This window comes from Callithrix jacchus, chromosome 5 (assembly GCF_049354715.1).
Source record: "Callithrix jacchus isolate 240 chromosome 5, calJac240_pri, whole genome shotgun sequence".
Classification (NCBI taxonomy): Eukaryota; Metazoa; Chordata; class Mammalia; order Primates; family Cebidae; genus Callithrix; species Callithrix jacchus.
In genome coordinates this window covers 9,468,373-9,484,924 of record NC_133506.1, presented here as the reverse complement: position 1 = coordinate 9,484,924, position 16,552 = coordinate 9,468,373, and the positions used below count along the sequence as shown (strand labels likewise).

Sequence of the window (16,552 nt, the reverse complement as noted above, 5' to 3'; positions counted from 1 at the left end):
CTTTTGGAATGGGGTGGTTGGGAAAGCAACCTTCCTGCTATCCCCATGGCCTCCCACAGTGCCCGGAAGAGACAGCCAGTGCAAAGGCCCTGGGGTAGGAAAGAAGCTGGTGAAGATGAGGGCCAGAAAGGAAGCTGCCAAGGCTAAAGCCCAGGGAGGAAGAAGAGTGGTAAGAGGTGAGGAAAGACACAGACACAGTCCAGAAATGCCATGTGGTAAGGACCTTTGATTTTATTCTAAAGGCAGTGGGAGCCACCAAAAAGGTTTCCAGCAGGACCAAAGAGGACTTGATTCACTGCAGCAGCTGTGGGTGAAGAACCTGAAGGGGGCAAGGGTGGCCGTGGACAGCAGCAATGGGGATGCTGCAGCATTTAGGGGGCCTAAATCCTGGCTCTGCACAAAACAGCTGTGTGACCTTGGACAAGCCACTTTACTTCTCTGAGTCTCAGTGTCTTCATCTGTTCAATGGGTTAATGACATTTCCCATCTCACAGAACCGTGGTGAGAATGAAATGAGAGAGTAGATAATGATCCTGTCACAGGCCAGACATGCTCTGTGTCAGGTGCTCAGAGAGCCAGATCCTGCTGCCTGGCCCTGACCTCTGCTCACTCCCCAACTGCTTCTCCTTTCACTCCAGCCCCACTGGCCTCTTTGCGATTCTTAGAATATATAAGCTCATTCTTGCCTCAGGGCCTTTGCACCTGCCATTCCTCCCACATGGAGGGCTCTTTTCCTGCTATCTCCATGGCTACTCCTCCATTTTCTTTTTTCTTTTTTTTTGAGATGGTGTCTTGCTCTGTTGCCTAGGCTGGAGTGCAGTGGCACAATCTCGGCTCACTGCAACTTCTGCCTCCTGGGTTCAAGCGATTCTCCTGCCTCAGCCTCCAGAGTGGCTGAGATTACAAGCACATGCCACCTTGCCCAGCTAGTTTTTGTATTTTTAGTGGAGACAGAGTTTTGCCATTTTGGCCAGGCTGGTCTCAAACTCCTGACCTCAGGTGATCCGCCTGCCTTGGCCTCCCAAAGTGCTGGGACTACAGGGTGAACCACCATGCTCGGCCTTACTTCTCCATTTGCTTCAGGTGTCTGCCCCTCAGAGAAGCCCTCCCTCTGTCCTTACCGACCTTCTCCCTTCCCTCCTGCTTTTCTCCCCAGCTACCTGGCATCACTTGTTTACTTAGATGTGTTTTTTCTTCCTCACTAGAATGTCCGATGCACGAGAGCAGATGTTTTTGTCTGTCTTGTTCACATTTGTATCCTCCAAGCACCTAGAGCCATCCCTGGCACATAGCAGATGCTCAAAAATATTTGTTGAATGAATATTTACAATTAAAATGGCCCTAGTAATGACTGCAAAGTGGTTAAGAGTCTAGTGAAGAGCAGAGCCTGGCTTTACCTCCCACTGGCTGTGTGGCCTGAGGATGGGCCCCACTTGGCATTGGGGAGCCTCAGTGTCCTTATCTGTAAAGTAGGGATGAAGGACCATGCTATTTGGCTCCTGGTGAGGATCAGACAACAGCACACATGAAGGGATGAGGAGAGAGTATCGGTGGGTGAAACCATACCCCATGTCTAGCTTTCTGATATTCCCCAATTCTCCTCTCCCCAGCAGAAATGAGGGGCAGGGGACAGGCATGGTAGAGAGTTAATCAGTGTCAAAGCTGGGGCTCATTACATCATTCCTTCTCATTCTGCATATGTTTGAAATTTTCCAAAATAAAAAGATAAGGAAGAGCTAACACATGTTCAAGGCTCAGCTTGTGCCGAGCACATTGTGTACCGAGTATTTCCTTCCACCACGGGCTTCCATTTCTGGAGAACACCGACGGTCGGCTTGAAGAATGGAGCTGTAGAAACGGCGCTGGTCCCACCACCCACCTGCTCCAGCCGTCCCTCCTGGCTGGGAGGCCCATCGCTCACTCCCGGCTTCCAATCTCCCTCCTGATCCGAGCACCTGATCTCCTTGGGTTCTTGGCGCTAATCTGCAGCCATCTAACACCCAGCGCCCCAGAACGAATGTGCCAGGAAATCTTACAGACACAAAGAACCAATTCTGCAGTGTTTCCGACTTCCACCTCAGCTGTTTTGCATCTCTCTGGACTGAGGGCCTGGCAAGACACCTGGCAGGGAAAATCCATCTCGTGGAGGGCTTCATCAGAACACCGGCCCCAGGAACACCAGAAGTTAACAGGAAAGCAATTTCAGCTGTGAAAATAGAGCCTTCCTTCTCCAGTATGGGGATGGAGACGCACCTTGGGGATACACTGCCTGACCTCATAGGAAGGTGCACTGACAGAAATATCAGAGGAGGCTAGGGACAGTGCTTCATGCAAGTAACCCCGGCCCTTTGAGAGGCTGAGGCAGGTGGATCACCTGAAGTCAGGAGTTTGAGATCAGCCTGACCCATATAGTGAAATCCCTGTCTCTACTAAAAATACAAAAATTAGCTGGGCATGGTGGTATGCTCCTGTAGTTCTAGCTACTGGGGAGGCTGAGACAGGAGAACTGCTTAGACTCAGGAGGCAGAGGTTGCAGTGAACTGAGATCATGACACTGCACTTCAGCCTGGGTGACAGAGTGAGACTCCGCCCCTCCCCCCCCCCCAAAAAAATCTGCCTTGCTTGAACCCGGGACGCAGAGGTTGCAGTGAGCCGAGATTGCACCACTGCATTCAAGCCTGGGTGACAGAGCAAGACTCCATCTCAAAAACAAACAAACAAACAAACAAAAACGAGAAGCACTAAGGGAGCAGGATGCCAGCACACCTGGGCCTTAGTTTCCCTACCTGTCAAGCAAACCTCAGTGATGGCTAAGGAATGGCACAACAGCTAACCACACAGACTCTGCAATTAGGCTGATAGTGGTTATCCAGATCTGACGCTTACTGTGTGGCCCTGGGCGAGCTGCTTCACCTTTTAGAGCCTCAGTTTCCTCACAGATCGAATAGGTCTGAAGATGATAATGATGTGTACCACCAGGGTGGCTGTGAGTGCCACCGGGGTCACACACACCAAGCGCTGAGCCCAGGAAGCAGTGAACCAGATGGTTCTTATCAGTATACTTTAGTGTTTTCCCACAGAATTCAGGATCCTGTGAGGTTTCTGGCTTAAACAGTGGAAAGTTCCAGCATAGCCCAGTTTTAAAAAGCCTTGGCCTGGACCACAGAAGGCCTAGCGTTCCAGCCGGGCCATGCCATGGATCTCCTGCGTGGGCCCGGCCAGTTTTTTTCTCTCTGTTCTTTTGGCTGCACAATAAGGCACTGGATGAAAGCACAGAGGGCTCTCTCAGGCCCCCTACAGCTTCCCAGGTCCCTGAATCCACAATTGCAGACCTGTGGATCCACAGAGAGACACCTAGAGGCAGGCTGTGCCCACAGCGCTCAGTCCCTAGTAACAGGCAATTAAATCACTCTAGCCTGGGTTTCTGCTCAACTTGTCCATCCCCCAACAGCATAAAAGCTACAGGGACGGCTGGGCGGGGTGGCTCACGCCTGTAATCCCAGCACCTTGGAAGGATAAGGCAGGCGGATCACCTGAGGTTGGGAGTTCGAGACGAGCCTGACCAACAAGGAGAAACCCCATCGCTACAAAAATACAAAATTAGCTGGGCATGGTGGCGCATGCCTGTAATCTCAGCTACTTGGGAATCTGAGGCAGGAGAATTGCTTGAACCTAGGAAGCGGAGGTTGCAGTTAGCTGATTTCATGCCATTGCACTCCAGCCTGGGCAAGAGCGAAAATCTGTCTCAAAAAAAAAAAAAAAAAGCTACAAGGAAAATATCAAGCTGAAGGACATTCATTCACTGAATAGCCTTTGCTGTTTTTAAGTACCCACTGTGTGTGAGAAACCATGCTAGATGCTTTATAAAAATCCATCCCAATGTTATAGATGAAGAATCAAAACAGAATCAAGCCATGCTAATTACAACACTAGTTAATATGCATTGAGTGCTTACTACATACGAGGCATGGCTTCCAGCATTATACACGCATTAACTTAATCCTTACAATAGAGTGGTTAATACCATTCCTCTTTTGCTGATGAGCAAAGTAAGACAGAGAGATTTCTGCAAATTGTCCAAGTCAGTAGCAGGGCTGCGATCAACACCCAGGGGTCCTGGCACTGTCTTAGCACTAGGCTAGGTTGTCTCTCTGCGTGGAGAGGCTCCTCTGACCTCCTCCCAGGAGGCACATTAAGTTGAACCTGAAAGGATGAGTAGGATTTGGACATAGGAGACAAGGAGGTACAGGAAGGGCCTTTCTGATGGCAGGAACAGCACGGGCCTAGGCACAGAGCTCAGAGTTCAGCTGAGGGCATGGATCCATACAAAAGCATTTACCCAACTGAGTGAGGCCGCATGCTAATGAGTGTTCTACAAACCAAACGCCTCTTGTTCACATGTTCAGGGAACACTGGAGTAAACGTGACCCAGCTCCGGATTCTACAGTGCAGGACTCCTCAGGGTCTTTGAGGTGCTCGCGTAGCTGAGTAGCCAGCAAAGCTCTGGTCTGCAGGAAGGAAGCCTGCTTATCCTGCAGCATCTCAACAGGTCAGTTTGTTGGAAATCATGTGGCTGGAAATCAGTCCTGGCAGGGAGGAAGCCCAGGCCTCACGGCAGCTTTGTGATTTTTTTTTAAGAAAACTTGGACCCACTCAACAGTTTTGAGCTGGGAGTGACATGATCTGAGTTGTGTTGACAGGCCAGAAATCTGAGCACATTTCAGAAGAGCTGGGGGGAGCCTTCCGTCAGTCCAAGACTACAAATAAGAAAATAACCTGTCGCACGGAGCCATTGGAAGCAGCAAGCGAGCGCGTGTGGGATCCGTACAACACTTTTAGACTCCCTTCCTCTCCCACACCCCCTCTCCATCTGTCGCAAAGGGCACCAGGAAGATGCAGGGAGGAATATTCCAGCTCTGGGGGCTCCAGAGCTCAGCAGCCCAGATGGGGGGCTCTTACGGAAGCCACATCACCCCTCAAGCATTAGCATTTGCGAGGACCAAGGGGCTGTCCGTGCTTCCACCCTCAGCAGGCTTTCTGAGAAATGCTTGTGCCTTGGTCAAAACCTTCTGCCCAGAGAAAGAACTCTTCCACAATCCTCCACCCAAGCCCAGAGAGAGGCTTCTCACTCCCTTCCCAGCTTGGACTAAATCATCCTGATTAAGACACTGAACTTCTTCCCTCAGAAGCCACCCAGCGAGAAGGCCAAAATCCAAAATCCTGGCTCCACTCGATCACTTATAAGTTACTTCCCCAGTTTGGGGACTCGATTTTCCACATCTGCAAAATGGGGATAAGTGCCAAGTTGTGCCTTTCGTTAAGAGATGATGCAGGTGCAGCACCCAGCCTGGAATGTCATTAACTATTTAATGAACGATGGTTCTCATCCCTTCTCTCAACACATGGTTCACACCAGTACTTCACAGGTGCTCTGTGACTGCAAGTACAGATGTGAATGACCGTGAGTCTCCGAGGGGTTGGTAAAGGAGTAATTTCAGAAAGTACTCTGAAAACACCGTGCCTTTAAAGGACCTTCCAACAGCCTGAGCTTGACGAGCCAAAGCAGCCCCAGTCCGTTTTCTCTTCTTACGAAAGAGGAAGTGAGATTAACTTTACTGCTTAGGAAAGTACAGAGGAGCCCCAGAGTGCTACCATCTACCAAAGGATCAGAGGTTCACTGGGGGACACTCCTGCTCCCCAGAACCTGAACTGCGACTTGGCTTGGTCTCCTTCAGGCCAGAGAGAAGAAATGAATGGCAGTTCATCTGAGGTCTTCCTGGGCGGGTGACTCAGAGGTCTCAAGACCTGGCTGGGGCCAAGCAGGCATCCTGCAGGTTCAACGTCAGGCCCTGCTGACACAAAATCAGGTGCCAGATGTCCCCAGGCCCCAGTCCCTTGCCCTTCTTCCAGCCTCAGAATCTCCCTCAGTGCAGTTGTTTTAGGAAACAGGCCTCACATTGGGTCCAAAAACACAGGTTGGTGACTTCACTGGTATCTTTTTAGAATTTCCCTTTGGCAGCATTTGTGCTGAAAGCAATCTTTAGAAACTTCTTCCCTTGCCTCCCCCACCCAAGATAATTCACATGATTGGCCCCCTCCCCCCACAAACAGTGATCATGTGAAGACACAGCAATCATGTGACACCTCCCAGGCTGACAGTTCTGCCTGAGACACTAGTAGTCATTCAATCCAAAGCTGCCTTCCTAAACCTGACATTTGAGTTTCTCACTTGAACAAATCCATTTTCTTAGAAAATTGGACAACTGCCTCCTTATACCTTCCTACCCTCATATCCTGTATCTCTACTGCTTTGTTGTAAATTCCACGTCTGGAGCAATTGAGGGAGGGGCCTGAGGCCCCATCCTTCAGCCAAACCAGGTGACTTCCCTGCCCAGGCCCATGGTGTGAGCAGGACCCTGAAGAACACAGAGTGAAGGATGCTGGGAGGCTTGAGTTATGATGGTCGAACCCTGTCCCTTCTCCACCACCCTCCCCCAAGAAATTCATTCTTACCTCCCAAGATTTATTGATTTCAAAGCTAATCTTGGCCCCTCTGCTGCTCCCACTTTTTCAGGCTATTGATGCTGAATGGATTGGAACGGAAGTTTTATGGCCCAATCTTTACCATTTTATAGATTGTTTTTATAGGCAAAAGGGGGAGATGTGCTCACAAGAAAGGTGTTGGTGTTCCCAGCCAGTGCCCAGGGAAAGGCAGGCTGCCCATCTGAACACTTGTTAATCAGCGTCACTGCTCATTTGCCAGGGACTGAACCACAGGCTCCTGGTCGGAGAAGGGTCTGGAATAGACATTTAGAAATTAACTCAGGCCCAATTCCCTGCTTCAGGAAAATTAAGCACTTGTGAGTGACGCTTGTGCATTTCCAGGCCAGGAAGGATGGCAGGGCAGAAACTCGGACTTTTGCAGGGTACAAATGGCCGGCTCAGGCAGGAAGGAGCAGTAAGAGATGCCACTCACTAGAGAGACATGAACTGTATCAGTGCTTCTTCCGCCCAGCAAGGACCCAACTGTAACTGAAAAGAACTGGGGGTGGGGGGTGCCTGTGTGAATTCCTGGGTTTCAGGGGAAACTGCAGGGCAGAGAGAAGCAGCTGTCCACCCCCCCCTCCACCCACTCTTTGCTAGTTCTCCCTTTTCTCCCTGCTATCAGATGGTTACCATCTCTAGGCAAACGCACAAGGGGGTGTTGGACACTGAGCTCATCCCTCCCTTCCTCCTCCAGGGTGGGAGGTACAGAGACCCCTCTGCCTACAACACAGCTTCAAGAGGACAAAAAACAAGATCCCCATTCTTCTATCCCTCCCAACTCCCTTAACGCCATTTCTCTGCTCTCCCTCGCCCCCACCCCCACCCAATGCCCTCCCAGGAGACCCGTGGTTTTGCAAAACCCGTTTAAGAAGCAGGACACCTGAATGGTGACCTCACCCCTTGGTGAACACACACAGTAGCCTTCAGAGCCCGCCTGCCAGCGACAGCCAGGTGTTTGATGTAGGGCAAGAGAAAGACATGCTCAGAGCCACAGGTAACATCCCCGCGGAGCATCTGAACTGCAGGGAGCTGCCTGCAAGCTCGGGGAAGGCAGGAGGAAGTGGGAACTGGGAGCGCCTCAAGGAGCAAGACCACCAGGGAGAGGCTTTGGCAACCACAGGGACAATCCATCGTGTTTTTACATAAGGATCTGTTGATCGCAGTAGCTCGCTCTGGGGTTACCGCGGCCTCCCTGTTCCCCCACTCCCGGGCACACACTAACACTGGTTTACTCTGCGCACCCGAGGGAGGGCTCACTCTTTTCTAATTGCAACAGCTTGTCTCTGTTCCATTCCAGGCAGCGTTGGGAGGACCTCTGCCCTCACCTCCTCCCCTAACACCCTGAAGTCAAACATGTGGAAAGCAGACGTCCAGGGGGAGAGATTCTGGGGAAGCTGGACCGCCCTGCCCTGAAAGCCACTGTCAGTCAGCCTTCCCCATTGGACTGGGCAGGGGCTGAGTGAAGCAACTCAGCTCTTTTGTCTCAGTGCCCAGCACTGTGCACACAATCAGAGTCCACAGAGGCAAACTCTCCCAGAAGAGACCTGGTTTCTACCCTTGGCTGTGTGACCTTGGGCATGTCGCTGGCCCTCTCTGGGCCTCAGTTTCTGCATCTATAACCCTGGTTCCAGGCGTCTCTCCTCCTATTACTGCTCGGCATTAGCCGAATGGGTCCCAGTGCCAGTCTGAGAGGCCTGAGCCCGCAGTTTGGGGAGAGCAGCGGTGGGGAGCGGGGGTGCTTACCTGACCAGGCGCAGGACGCGGCGAGCAGCAGGCAGAGGAGCGGCCCGAGGCGGCCGGGGGCCGGGCCGGCGGGCTCCATGGGCCGCGGCTGCGGAGCGAGGAGGGAGAGCGGCCGTGAGTGCGCGCTCGGGCGGGAGAAGGCTGGAGCGGGGAAATGACTAAGGCTCCCCCTCTTCCCCCTCCCGGCTGGGCCTCCCCCCCGACTCCGGAACGGGCGCCTGGAGCGGCTTAGGAGCCACCGTCACCGCCGCGATTTTTGGAGAGCCCCCCCTCCCCGTCCCCCAGGAGAAATCGAGAGACGGAGACGGGAGGAGACCCCAAGCGCGCGAGAAATAAAGCCAGGGGTGGCCAGAGAGAGGCGGCAGGAGAGAGAAACAGACCCAAGGGAGCCAGGCAGAGAGCCAGAGACACAGAGAGGCGAGAGGGGGAGAAAGAGGGGGAGAGCGAGCGAGCGAGCGAGGAGTGAGCGAGGCGGCGCGCAGACCGAGACACACAGCGCGGGAGAGAGGACCGCGCGGGCAGGGACGAGGGGCAGCACGGCCGAGCCCGGCCGCGCGGAGCCGCCCCCGCCGCTGCCCACCTGCCCCGCCCGGGATCCTCGCGGCGCGGGCGGCTGGGCTCGCTCCCGGCCCGCAGTTGCGACCGCTGCCCCCGCCCTCCTGGCAGCCCAGCCCCCTCCCTCCTTCCTTCCCCCCTCCTCCAGTCTTCTCGCCGCCCGGGGAGGCTTCGGGGCTCCGGCCCCGCCGGCACCTTCTCGGCGAGCGAGCGCCCGCCTGCGCGTCCGCCAGCAGCGCGTCCCAGGGGAGGGAGCGAGGGCTGCGCGCTGCGCGCCGGGCCGGGGAGGGCAGCGTCGCCCCCCGCGCGGGCCCCCGACTGCTGCCCGGGGAGGCGGTCTCGCGAGCCGCCGCAGGCCGCTCGGGCTCGGGACCAGACGAGCCTCCGGCTCAGACAATGTGCCAGTTCAGGAGCCCGCGCGGCTCGTCCCCGGCCCAGACCGGTCCCACTCTGCCCCTCCCTGTCCCTGCCAGGCTCGGACCTGCGCGGCCCGCGAGGGCTGGAAGGCACTGGGAGCGCCGCCGGGGCTGCCCAGAGGCCGGGTCCCTGCTCCACTTTGCGCAAACTTGTTTTTCTAAGGTCGGCGCGGCGAGCTGGCTACATCGTCTTCTTAAGGTGGACTGGCGAAGTTGCGGCCGACCTCCCTTCGCCTCCGGACTCCGGCCGCGCGCGGCTAGTCCCCGCTGCCCGCTGGCGAGAGGCTGGAGGCGGCGAAGGAGTCGGGGAGTGAGGCGCGGGGGTGGGGGGTGCCTGCCTTTGCCCCTCCACAAGAGGCCGTGCCCCTGAGCCCAAAGCTGGACGCCCCTCTTGGGGGTGGGTGCGGGCCGAAGGGGCCCCGATCCTTTCAGAGCCCGGCCGAGGTGAAGGAAAAGGAGGAAGTAAGTGAACGCAGGGGGAAGGGGAGAGGAAGAAGAGAGCGATGGTCCAAAAATAGCGTGTGTGTAGGAAGGACTTCGGTGCCGCCTGGAAAAGAGGCGCGGGGAGGAGAGGGAGCGAGAAGGGGGCTGTGGCGGGGAACCGGAGAGGAAGGGCCGGGGGGCCTTCCCGGGGAGGTGGGAGCGCCCGGCCGGGTGTCCCGGTGATGGAGGGCAGATTGAGGGAGTGGGGAGGCCCAGGCCGGGGCGTGTGCAGGAGAGCCGGCCCTGAAGGCCTGGCTTCCAGGAGGACAGGCCCTGAGGAAGAGGAGGGGAAGCGGAGCGGAGGCCAGTGGCCTGGAGTTGGAGAGGACAGAACCTCGGTTTTCCTGGAGGCAACACCGGGCCCGTAGCAGCCAGGTCAGTGACAGGGAGTGCCAGGGTCGTGGTCACCTGGCAGAAGGCTCCGCACTATGGGAGGAACACAAGTTGAAGACCCGCTGCGGATGGGAGGGAATTCTGCTGTCCACAGTGGCAGTTAAGAGGATACGAATGATGCAAGGTGGGAGAAGGCTCAGCCCTGGAAATAGACAGAAAGTGGAGGCCCAGAGAGGGAGTAGGTTTGCTTAAGACTACACTGCAAGGCCTGGGGTGGAAACAAGATTTGAATTTCTGATTCCCAGGCTAAAGACCTATGCAAAGTAACACCACCACCTCCCCACCTGCCCCAAGTCTTTTGCTTAAATGCCTGGTCCTGATGTTGTGCTAAGACAGCGGGGCAGGGAGAGTGCCACACTTGAGACCATGGACTGAACTCCCTGGGTTCAAATCCCGTGGCTACTGTTATGAGCTGTGTGGACTTGGAAAAATACCTTACCTCTTCTGTGCCTCAGCTTCATCTGAAACGAGGCCAGCATGAGTATCAGTTGTGAGCATGAGATGGGTTAATATTTGTAAGACATGTTAAAAGAGCCTAGCACATACCAAGCGCAACATAAGCATTTGATAAATAAGTGAAGTGTTTGACAACAATCCTTGAGAACCCACAGGGATTGGGGCAGCATTTGAAGTGCAAGGGAATTTTCATTTCTTTGGGTGTGGGAGAGCACGACAGTGACCCACACAAGGTCCCTGTCCATGAGGAATTTATATTCTAGTAGTGGAGACAGATAAGTGGACAGGTAGAAATAATTAATGAACAGCAGAAGATTGAATTTAGAGAGGGAGAGGGGTGAGTGTACTTAGATAAGAGGACCAGTAAGACCTCCCTGAGACATGAGTTGCTGAATCACAACAAGGGTCAGCAAGGCGAAGATCTGGGGAGAAAGGTGTTCCAGGAAGAGGGCCCAGGACAGGGGAAGGCCCCAGGTGGCTAGGCCCCAGAGCACAACATAGAGGACAGGAGATGGTGGGATGGTGTCCAAGGCTTGGGTGAAGAGCCTTCGTTTATTCTGCAGTTGGGAGACCCCTAGAGGATTTCAGCAGGGGAGGGCCATGTCTGATTTATGTGCCTAAAAGGCCACTCTGCAAACATAGGACTGGAGAGAGGGAAGCGTGGAATTGGGCACCAATGAGAAAGGAGATTGTTCTGGGTTATCCTGGTATCTGAGGTGGGGGCAGGGAAGGTCTCCAACTCTTCAGGCCGCATCTGGTCGAGACCATGAAGGTGACCAGGGAGGCTCCTGGGAAAATCTGTCACCAGACTCCATCTGGGGTAGGAGTGGAGATGGGGGCTGCTGATGAGATCAGAGAAGAGGCAGCTTCCTGCCCTGGACTTCCAGAAGGCTCTGCTGTTCACTGTTCCCCAAGACACACACGCACTCACAAACCTGCCTAGGGATTAGGAAACTGGGGATTAGGGAAGGATAATAATTGAACCACCTGCTATTTATATATAGCACCTTTGGCAAAGGCGCTCAGCAGGGCTTCCCTACTCGGGGGCTTTTCATCCACACCTCTCCCCCAGAACAGGGCCCTGACCCTTGTTCTCTGTCCACATAAAAATCATCCTTGGCCAACCTCAAGCCTGAAAAGCCCTTGAGACCCACGGGTCATGGGTAAACTGAGGCGAAGTGCAACTTGTCTGGGGCCAGAGATTATGGCAGATAATTGACATGAATCAGCCACCCCCACAGCAGGAGGTCTGGGCTGCCCTGTGTTAAAATCTAACTACCTTCATACATATTTGTTCATGCACTCAACAATATTTATTAAGCATCTGCTGGGTGCCAGCCACTGGGAATGCAACAGTTGGAAAACAGATAAAAAAAATCCCTGCCCTCAAGGAACTGACGTTCTGTTGGGAGGAAAGGAACCAATAAGTACGTGAAATGGGACAGGTGCTGCGGGGTGGGGGGAATTAGCCAGGGAAGGGGCCCAGGTGTGCTGATGAGAGAGCTAGAGTGCAATTTTGAAAACGGATCAAGGAACGTCTCACCGAGGAGGTGAGATGGGAAGCCAGGGATGGCTGCGTCCCTGCGTTTGCTGCTTGACTCTTCCTCTCACTCCTAGAGGGCACAATCTGTCAGCCAATCCTGCCTGCTGGGCCTTCCTATCACATCCAGAGCCAAACCACTTCTCAGCACCTCTGCTGCTCCCGCCCTTGTCTGAGCCTCCACCGCTCTCACCTGGTGCCCTATTTCCACCTGGTGCCTTCTGTCTATTCCTCACTCAGCAGCCCGTGGAATCCTTGCACAGAAGTCAGATCACATTCCTTCCCTGTCGTCAAAGGAAGAAATGAGCACAAGGAGGAGAAGATCAGGGGCTCGGAAGCCAAGATTTTGCCAATTTGACTTATGCAAAAAAAAAATGTTTGAGCCTCAATCTTTTCATCTGTGAAATAGGAATAACAAACTCTGATACGAGGGGTCAATAGTGACGAGGATGTGAAAGCAGCCGTGATGTCATGGTGGGGCCTCTCTGGAGGTCGGCCTAGGCCTTTGGCACCCTCGTGTTCTAGGCCCTTTGAGATACGTTATCTTACTGAAGCCTCAGCAACTCCGGGGGTTCCCAGAGGTGAGGAAACACGTCCAGAGATGGCACGACTTGACCAGGGCCACCCTGTGGGGCATGCTGGCACCTGCACAGCCCAGTTCCACCTGCCCACGCTCTGCTCCCCACTTCCCACAACCCTGGGCTGGCGTCAGCAGGCAGGCCTGCCAGACTGCCTTTGTGTGGGGCCGGTCAGGAGGCTGGAGTTGCCAACGACCTATTTTTCTGGGCAAGAAGAGCCATTTGGAGTTAGAGGTCTCAGCTGTGGAGCCAGAACAGTTAAAAAAAACAGCATGGACTCCTGGGCAGCCTGGACCAGGGAACCAACTGGCCCAAGCGGAGCTGTTGAGCAGGCTGGAGAGCAGGCGGGGCTTCGGGGACAGGAGGTGGGAGTGGCCTTACTGAGCCCCTGCTACATCCAGTAGGGGTAATCTCAGTTGTGTGTGTGTGTGTTTTTTTTTTTTTTTGAGATGGAGTCTTGCTCTGTTGCTCAGGCTGGAGTGCAATGGCGTGATCTCGGCTCACTGCAACCTCTGCCTCCCGGGTTCAAGCAATTCTCCTGCCTCAGCCTCCTGAGTAGCTGGGACTACAGGCAACTACCATGCCGCCCTGCTGATGTGTTGTATTTTTAGTAAAGACAGGTTTCATTGTGTTAGCCAGGATGGTCTCGATCTCCTGACTTTGTGATCCGCCTGCCTCAGCCTCCCAAAGTGCTGGGATTACAGGCTTGAGCCACTGTGCCCAGCCTGAACTCAGTTTTCCAAACAATAACAATTCCCATCTGTTTGGCATCTACTATACGTTACAGACTTGTGACATTCATACCACACCTGGGAGGGGGAGCTAATAATTCCCTCATTTTACAGATGAGGCAGCTGAGACGTCAGGAGGCCTCTGCTCACACGCCACCTCCTGGAGAGGCCTTGCCAGACCACCCTGTTAGGCACCCCCACCCCTGCCCAGCATGCCCCACCCTCTCCCCAAATTTATCTCCATAGCCTGTATCACAACCTGCTAATGTTGTGTGTCTCATTGCGTTCTGTTTGTCTCCCTAACTAGCTCCAGGTCAGTTTATCCTAGGGACTTGCACTCCAGTGATCTCTCAGACTAGCCGCCCAGGGCAAGTTATTTTGATGGTCTGCTCTTCCTTTGGGCTAATGATAGGACCCTACCTGAGAGGTTTCTTCTAAGGGTTACATGAGTTATTATAGGTTAAGTGTTGGCCACTGCCATTGTTTTGTCCTAGAGCTGCAGCCCCAGGTCTTCAACAGTAAACAGGTTGTCGATAAATACGTATTAAATTTAAAAAGTGGGCTGGGCATGGCGGCTCGCACTTGTAATCCCAGCACTTTGGGAGGCAGAGATGGGAGGATTGCTTGAGCCCAGGAGTTCCAGGCTGCAGTGACCTATGATTGCTCCACTGCACTCCAGGCTGGGCAACAGAGCAAGACCCTGTCTCTAAAATCATAATAATAATACATTAAAATAATGAGTAAGTAAATGAAGTGCTCTGCTCACGATCCGATCGCAGGATAGGGAGTTGGCACAGCCTGGATTTGAAGGTGCGTCTCTGAGCCTGCGCTTCTATCTATCCCACTTCAAAATCGCCTCTCCACAGGCCTCCCTCTAACCACAGCTGCACAGGAATCAGACTGGTTCTACAACTTGAGCCGACAGCAGTAGCCCCGGAGGGATCATGAAAACACTGATTCCACGGCCCTAGCCATGGAGTATCTGATTCAGTTGGTCTTAGGTAAGGTCTGAGAATTTGCATTTCTAACAGGGTCCCAGGTGACATTGACGCTGCTGATTCAGGGATCACACTTTGACTGCCATTCAAGCCAAGGTGAGACTCCTTTGTAAGCCCAGCCCCAGTTTCCCTGTTGGTTGGGGATCTGTCCATCCCTCTGGTTTCTGTCCAACCCTTATGGGAAAGGCAAAGGGCAGGACAGCCATGTGCTCAGAGATTGCAGCCAGTGCTCTGAAGCCGAGGGGCTGTGACAGATCACCAAGCCAGGGCCAGAGGGAGCCTTACTGTAATTACTGCTTTCCTGGGGAAGTCAGCAATTGAGCAACTTGGCAGTGAGGCAGCTCACGGGAGCCCATCAGGGGTGGGACCACACTGTCAGGCCCTAAACACTGTTCTCAGGCTCTGGGGATGTGGCTCCACCCAGAACCGAGCCCAGCTGTGCTGAGCTGAGAGGAGCCCTCCCCAGCACCTCTGTACCGGTGGTGCTGGAGGAGCAGAAAGCTGATTGCCTCAGCCATCACTGAGAGAGCTGGGTTTGAGTGCTGACTCTCCCTAATAGTACTAATCACAGCTAAACATAGGAGCACATACTAAGACCCAGGCCTGAAGGGTTTCAGCACGTTCTCTCATGATGCCTCCCTGTGATTCTCTTATGTGGACACAATTCTTACCCACATTTCACAGACGAGAAAATTGAGGCACAGAGAGCTTAAGCAGCTTGTTCAAGAGCACACACTTTGAGAGCTCCAGAGCCAGGCTTTGAATCCAGGAGCTCTCATTCCCTAGCCCCTGCTCCCGACTGCTACACATGCTGACTTATACTTGCTTAGGATGAGCTTGGGATGCCCCATGGTGCCCTCTCTGGGTCTCCATCACCACTGAGGTGCTGGCTTGATGATTTCCAGGTCCGTCTGTGGTGCCCAGTACTGGGCCTGCTGACAGGCCTTAGACACACAAGGATCTGGTGGAGGAAATCAGGAAATGAACAGAGGACCCTAACTCCAGTTCTGATGGGACAATATATAGCTCAGTGGCTAAGAGATACGCATGCGATTCCAGGCTCTCCCCTTCACTATCTGTGTGATCTCGAGGGAGTCTCAGCCTCAGTTTTCTCCTCTGAAAATAGATGAGGGCAGGATTAATGCATAAAAAGGAGAGTGAGAGACAGAGACAGACAGAAAATACGCACCAAGGCATGGCAGCTGAGAGTGATATTTGCTGCCTGCTCCATCTCATTCTGTTCATGCAGTTTCTCAGGCACCTTGGTGCCCTCCTTCACTCACCTTTTTCTCTTCCTTCCCTGCCAGCCAATCCTCTTGGCTCTACCTTCAAAATAAACCGAGAATCCAACCACTTCTTCCCACCTGCATCAGAGTCTGGCCTCAGCACTTTCATTTCTCACCTGGATTAGTGCAGTCACCTCCTTACTGGCCCCCAGCTTCCTCCCCGGACTCCCCACCTTGTTGCTTCTTCAGTCAAAGCCTCCCAATAGCCTTCCATGCCTTCTCTTGGAGTAAAACCTGAAGTTCTCAATGCTGCTTAAAGAGCCCCACGTGATCCCCCCTTCACTGACCTGGTCTCCCCACACTCTCCCGCTTGCTCGCTCCACTCCAGTCAACTCACCATCTCAGTATCCCTTAACATACCCAGCAGGTGCCTTCCTCAGGGCCTTTGCACGGGCTGTTCCCTGTGCCTAAAACGATCTTTCCCAGCTAGCTGCCTAGTTTGCCCCTGACCCTTCCTTAGGGTCTCTGCTCAGATGTCACCTCTGCAGAAAAGCATGTCCCGACCACTCAGCTAAAACTGTCCCATCACTGCCTCTTCCCTACTCCGCTTATTGTTGGATAGCATTTGCATTTCTTGACAGCATATCAGTGTTATACACTGATGGTTGCGTGGCTATCTCCCACTCATTTTTGAGATCCATGTGAGGTCTTTGCCCCTGTTCCCCAGCACCGGGAGCTGAGCCCACACAGAGTAGGGCCTCAGGTAAAAACTGCCGGTAGAGTGAAAGGAGGAGCGGAAAGCAGGAAACCTGAAGCAGGCTGCAGCTCTGTCCCTGAGGACACTGGCGGCTGCACCCAGGGGCTCAGGCTCCACCACCCCGAGGGCC

At 53.9% G+C, this 16,552-nt stretch overlaps 2 protein-coding genes across 8 annotated transcripts in view; one reads left to right on the top strand and one right to left on the bottom strand.

Moving 5' to 3' along the window:
* The window catches only part of LOC100400378 (tyrosine-protein phosphatase non-receptor type substrate 1), a 44,488-nt gene extending 34,760 nt beyond the window's left edge, over positions 1–9,728 (bottom strand). For 4 of the 7 annotated variants that reach the window (XM_008995633.5, XM_035298239.3, XM_078371191.1 and 1 more), the window contains exons 1-2: positions 9,326–9,728; positions 8,290–8,377 (exon numbers count right to left, since the gene is read on the bottom strand). In XM_008995633.5, coding sequence (XP_008993881.2) covers positions 8,290–8,368 — 79 coding nt within the window. In that variant the 5' untranslated portion in view covers positions 8,369–8,377; positions 9,326–9,728. Of the gene's footprint in view, positions 1–8,289; positions 8,378–8,669; positions 8,943–9,039; positions 9,101–9,325 lie in introns of those variants that run through there. The other 3 variants (XM_035298236.3, XM_035298243.3, XM_035298237.3) reach the window with 3 other exon arrangements.
* Positions 8,367–16,552, top strand: part of LOC128931969 (uncharacterized) — a 96,100-nt gene continuing 87,914 nt past the window's right edge. The window contains exons 1-3 of the mRNA XM_078370941.1: positions 8,367–8,403; positions 8,757–9,722; positions 14,308–14,442. Of these exons, the coding sequence (XP_078227067.1) occupies positions 8,367–8,403; positions 8,757–9,574 (855 nt within the window). The 3' untranslated portion in view covers positions 9,575–9,722; positions 14,308–14,442. The remainder of the gene's footprint in view (positions 8,404–8,756; positions 9,723–14,307; positions 14,443–16,552) is intronic.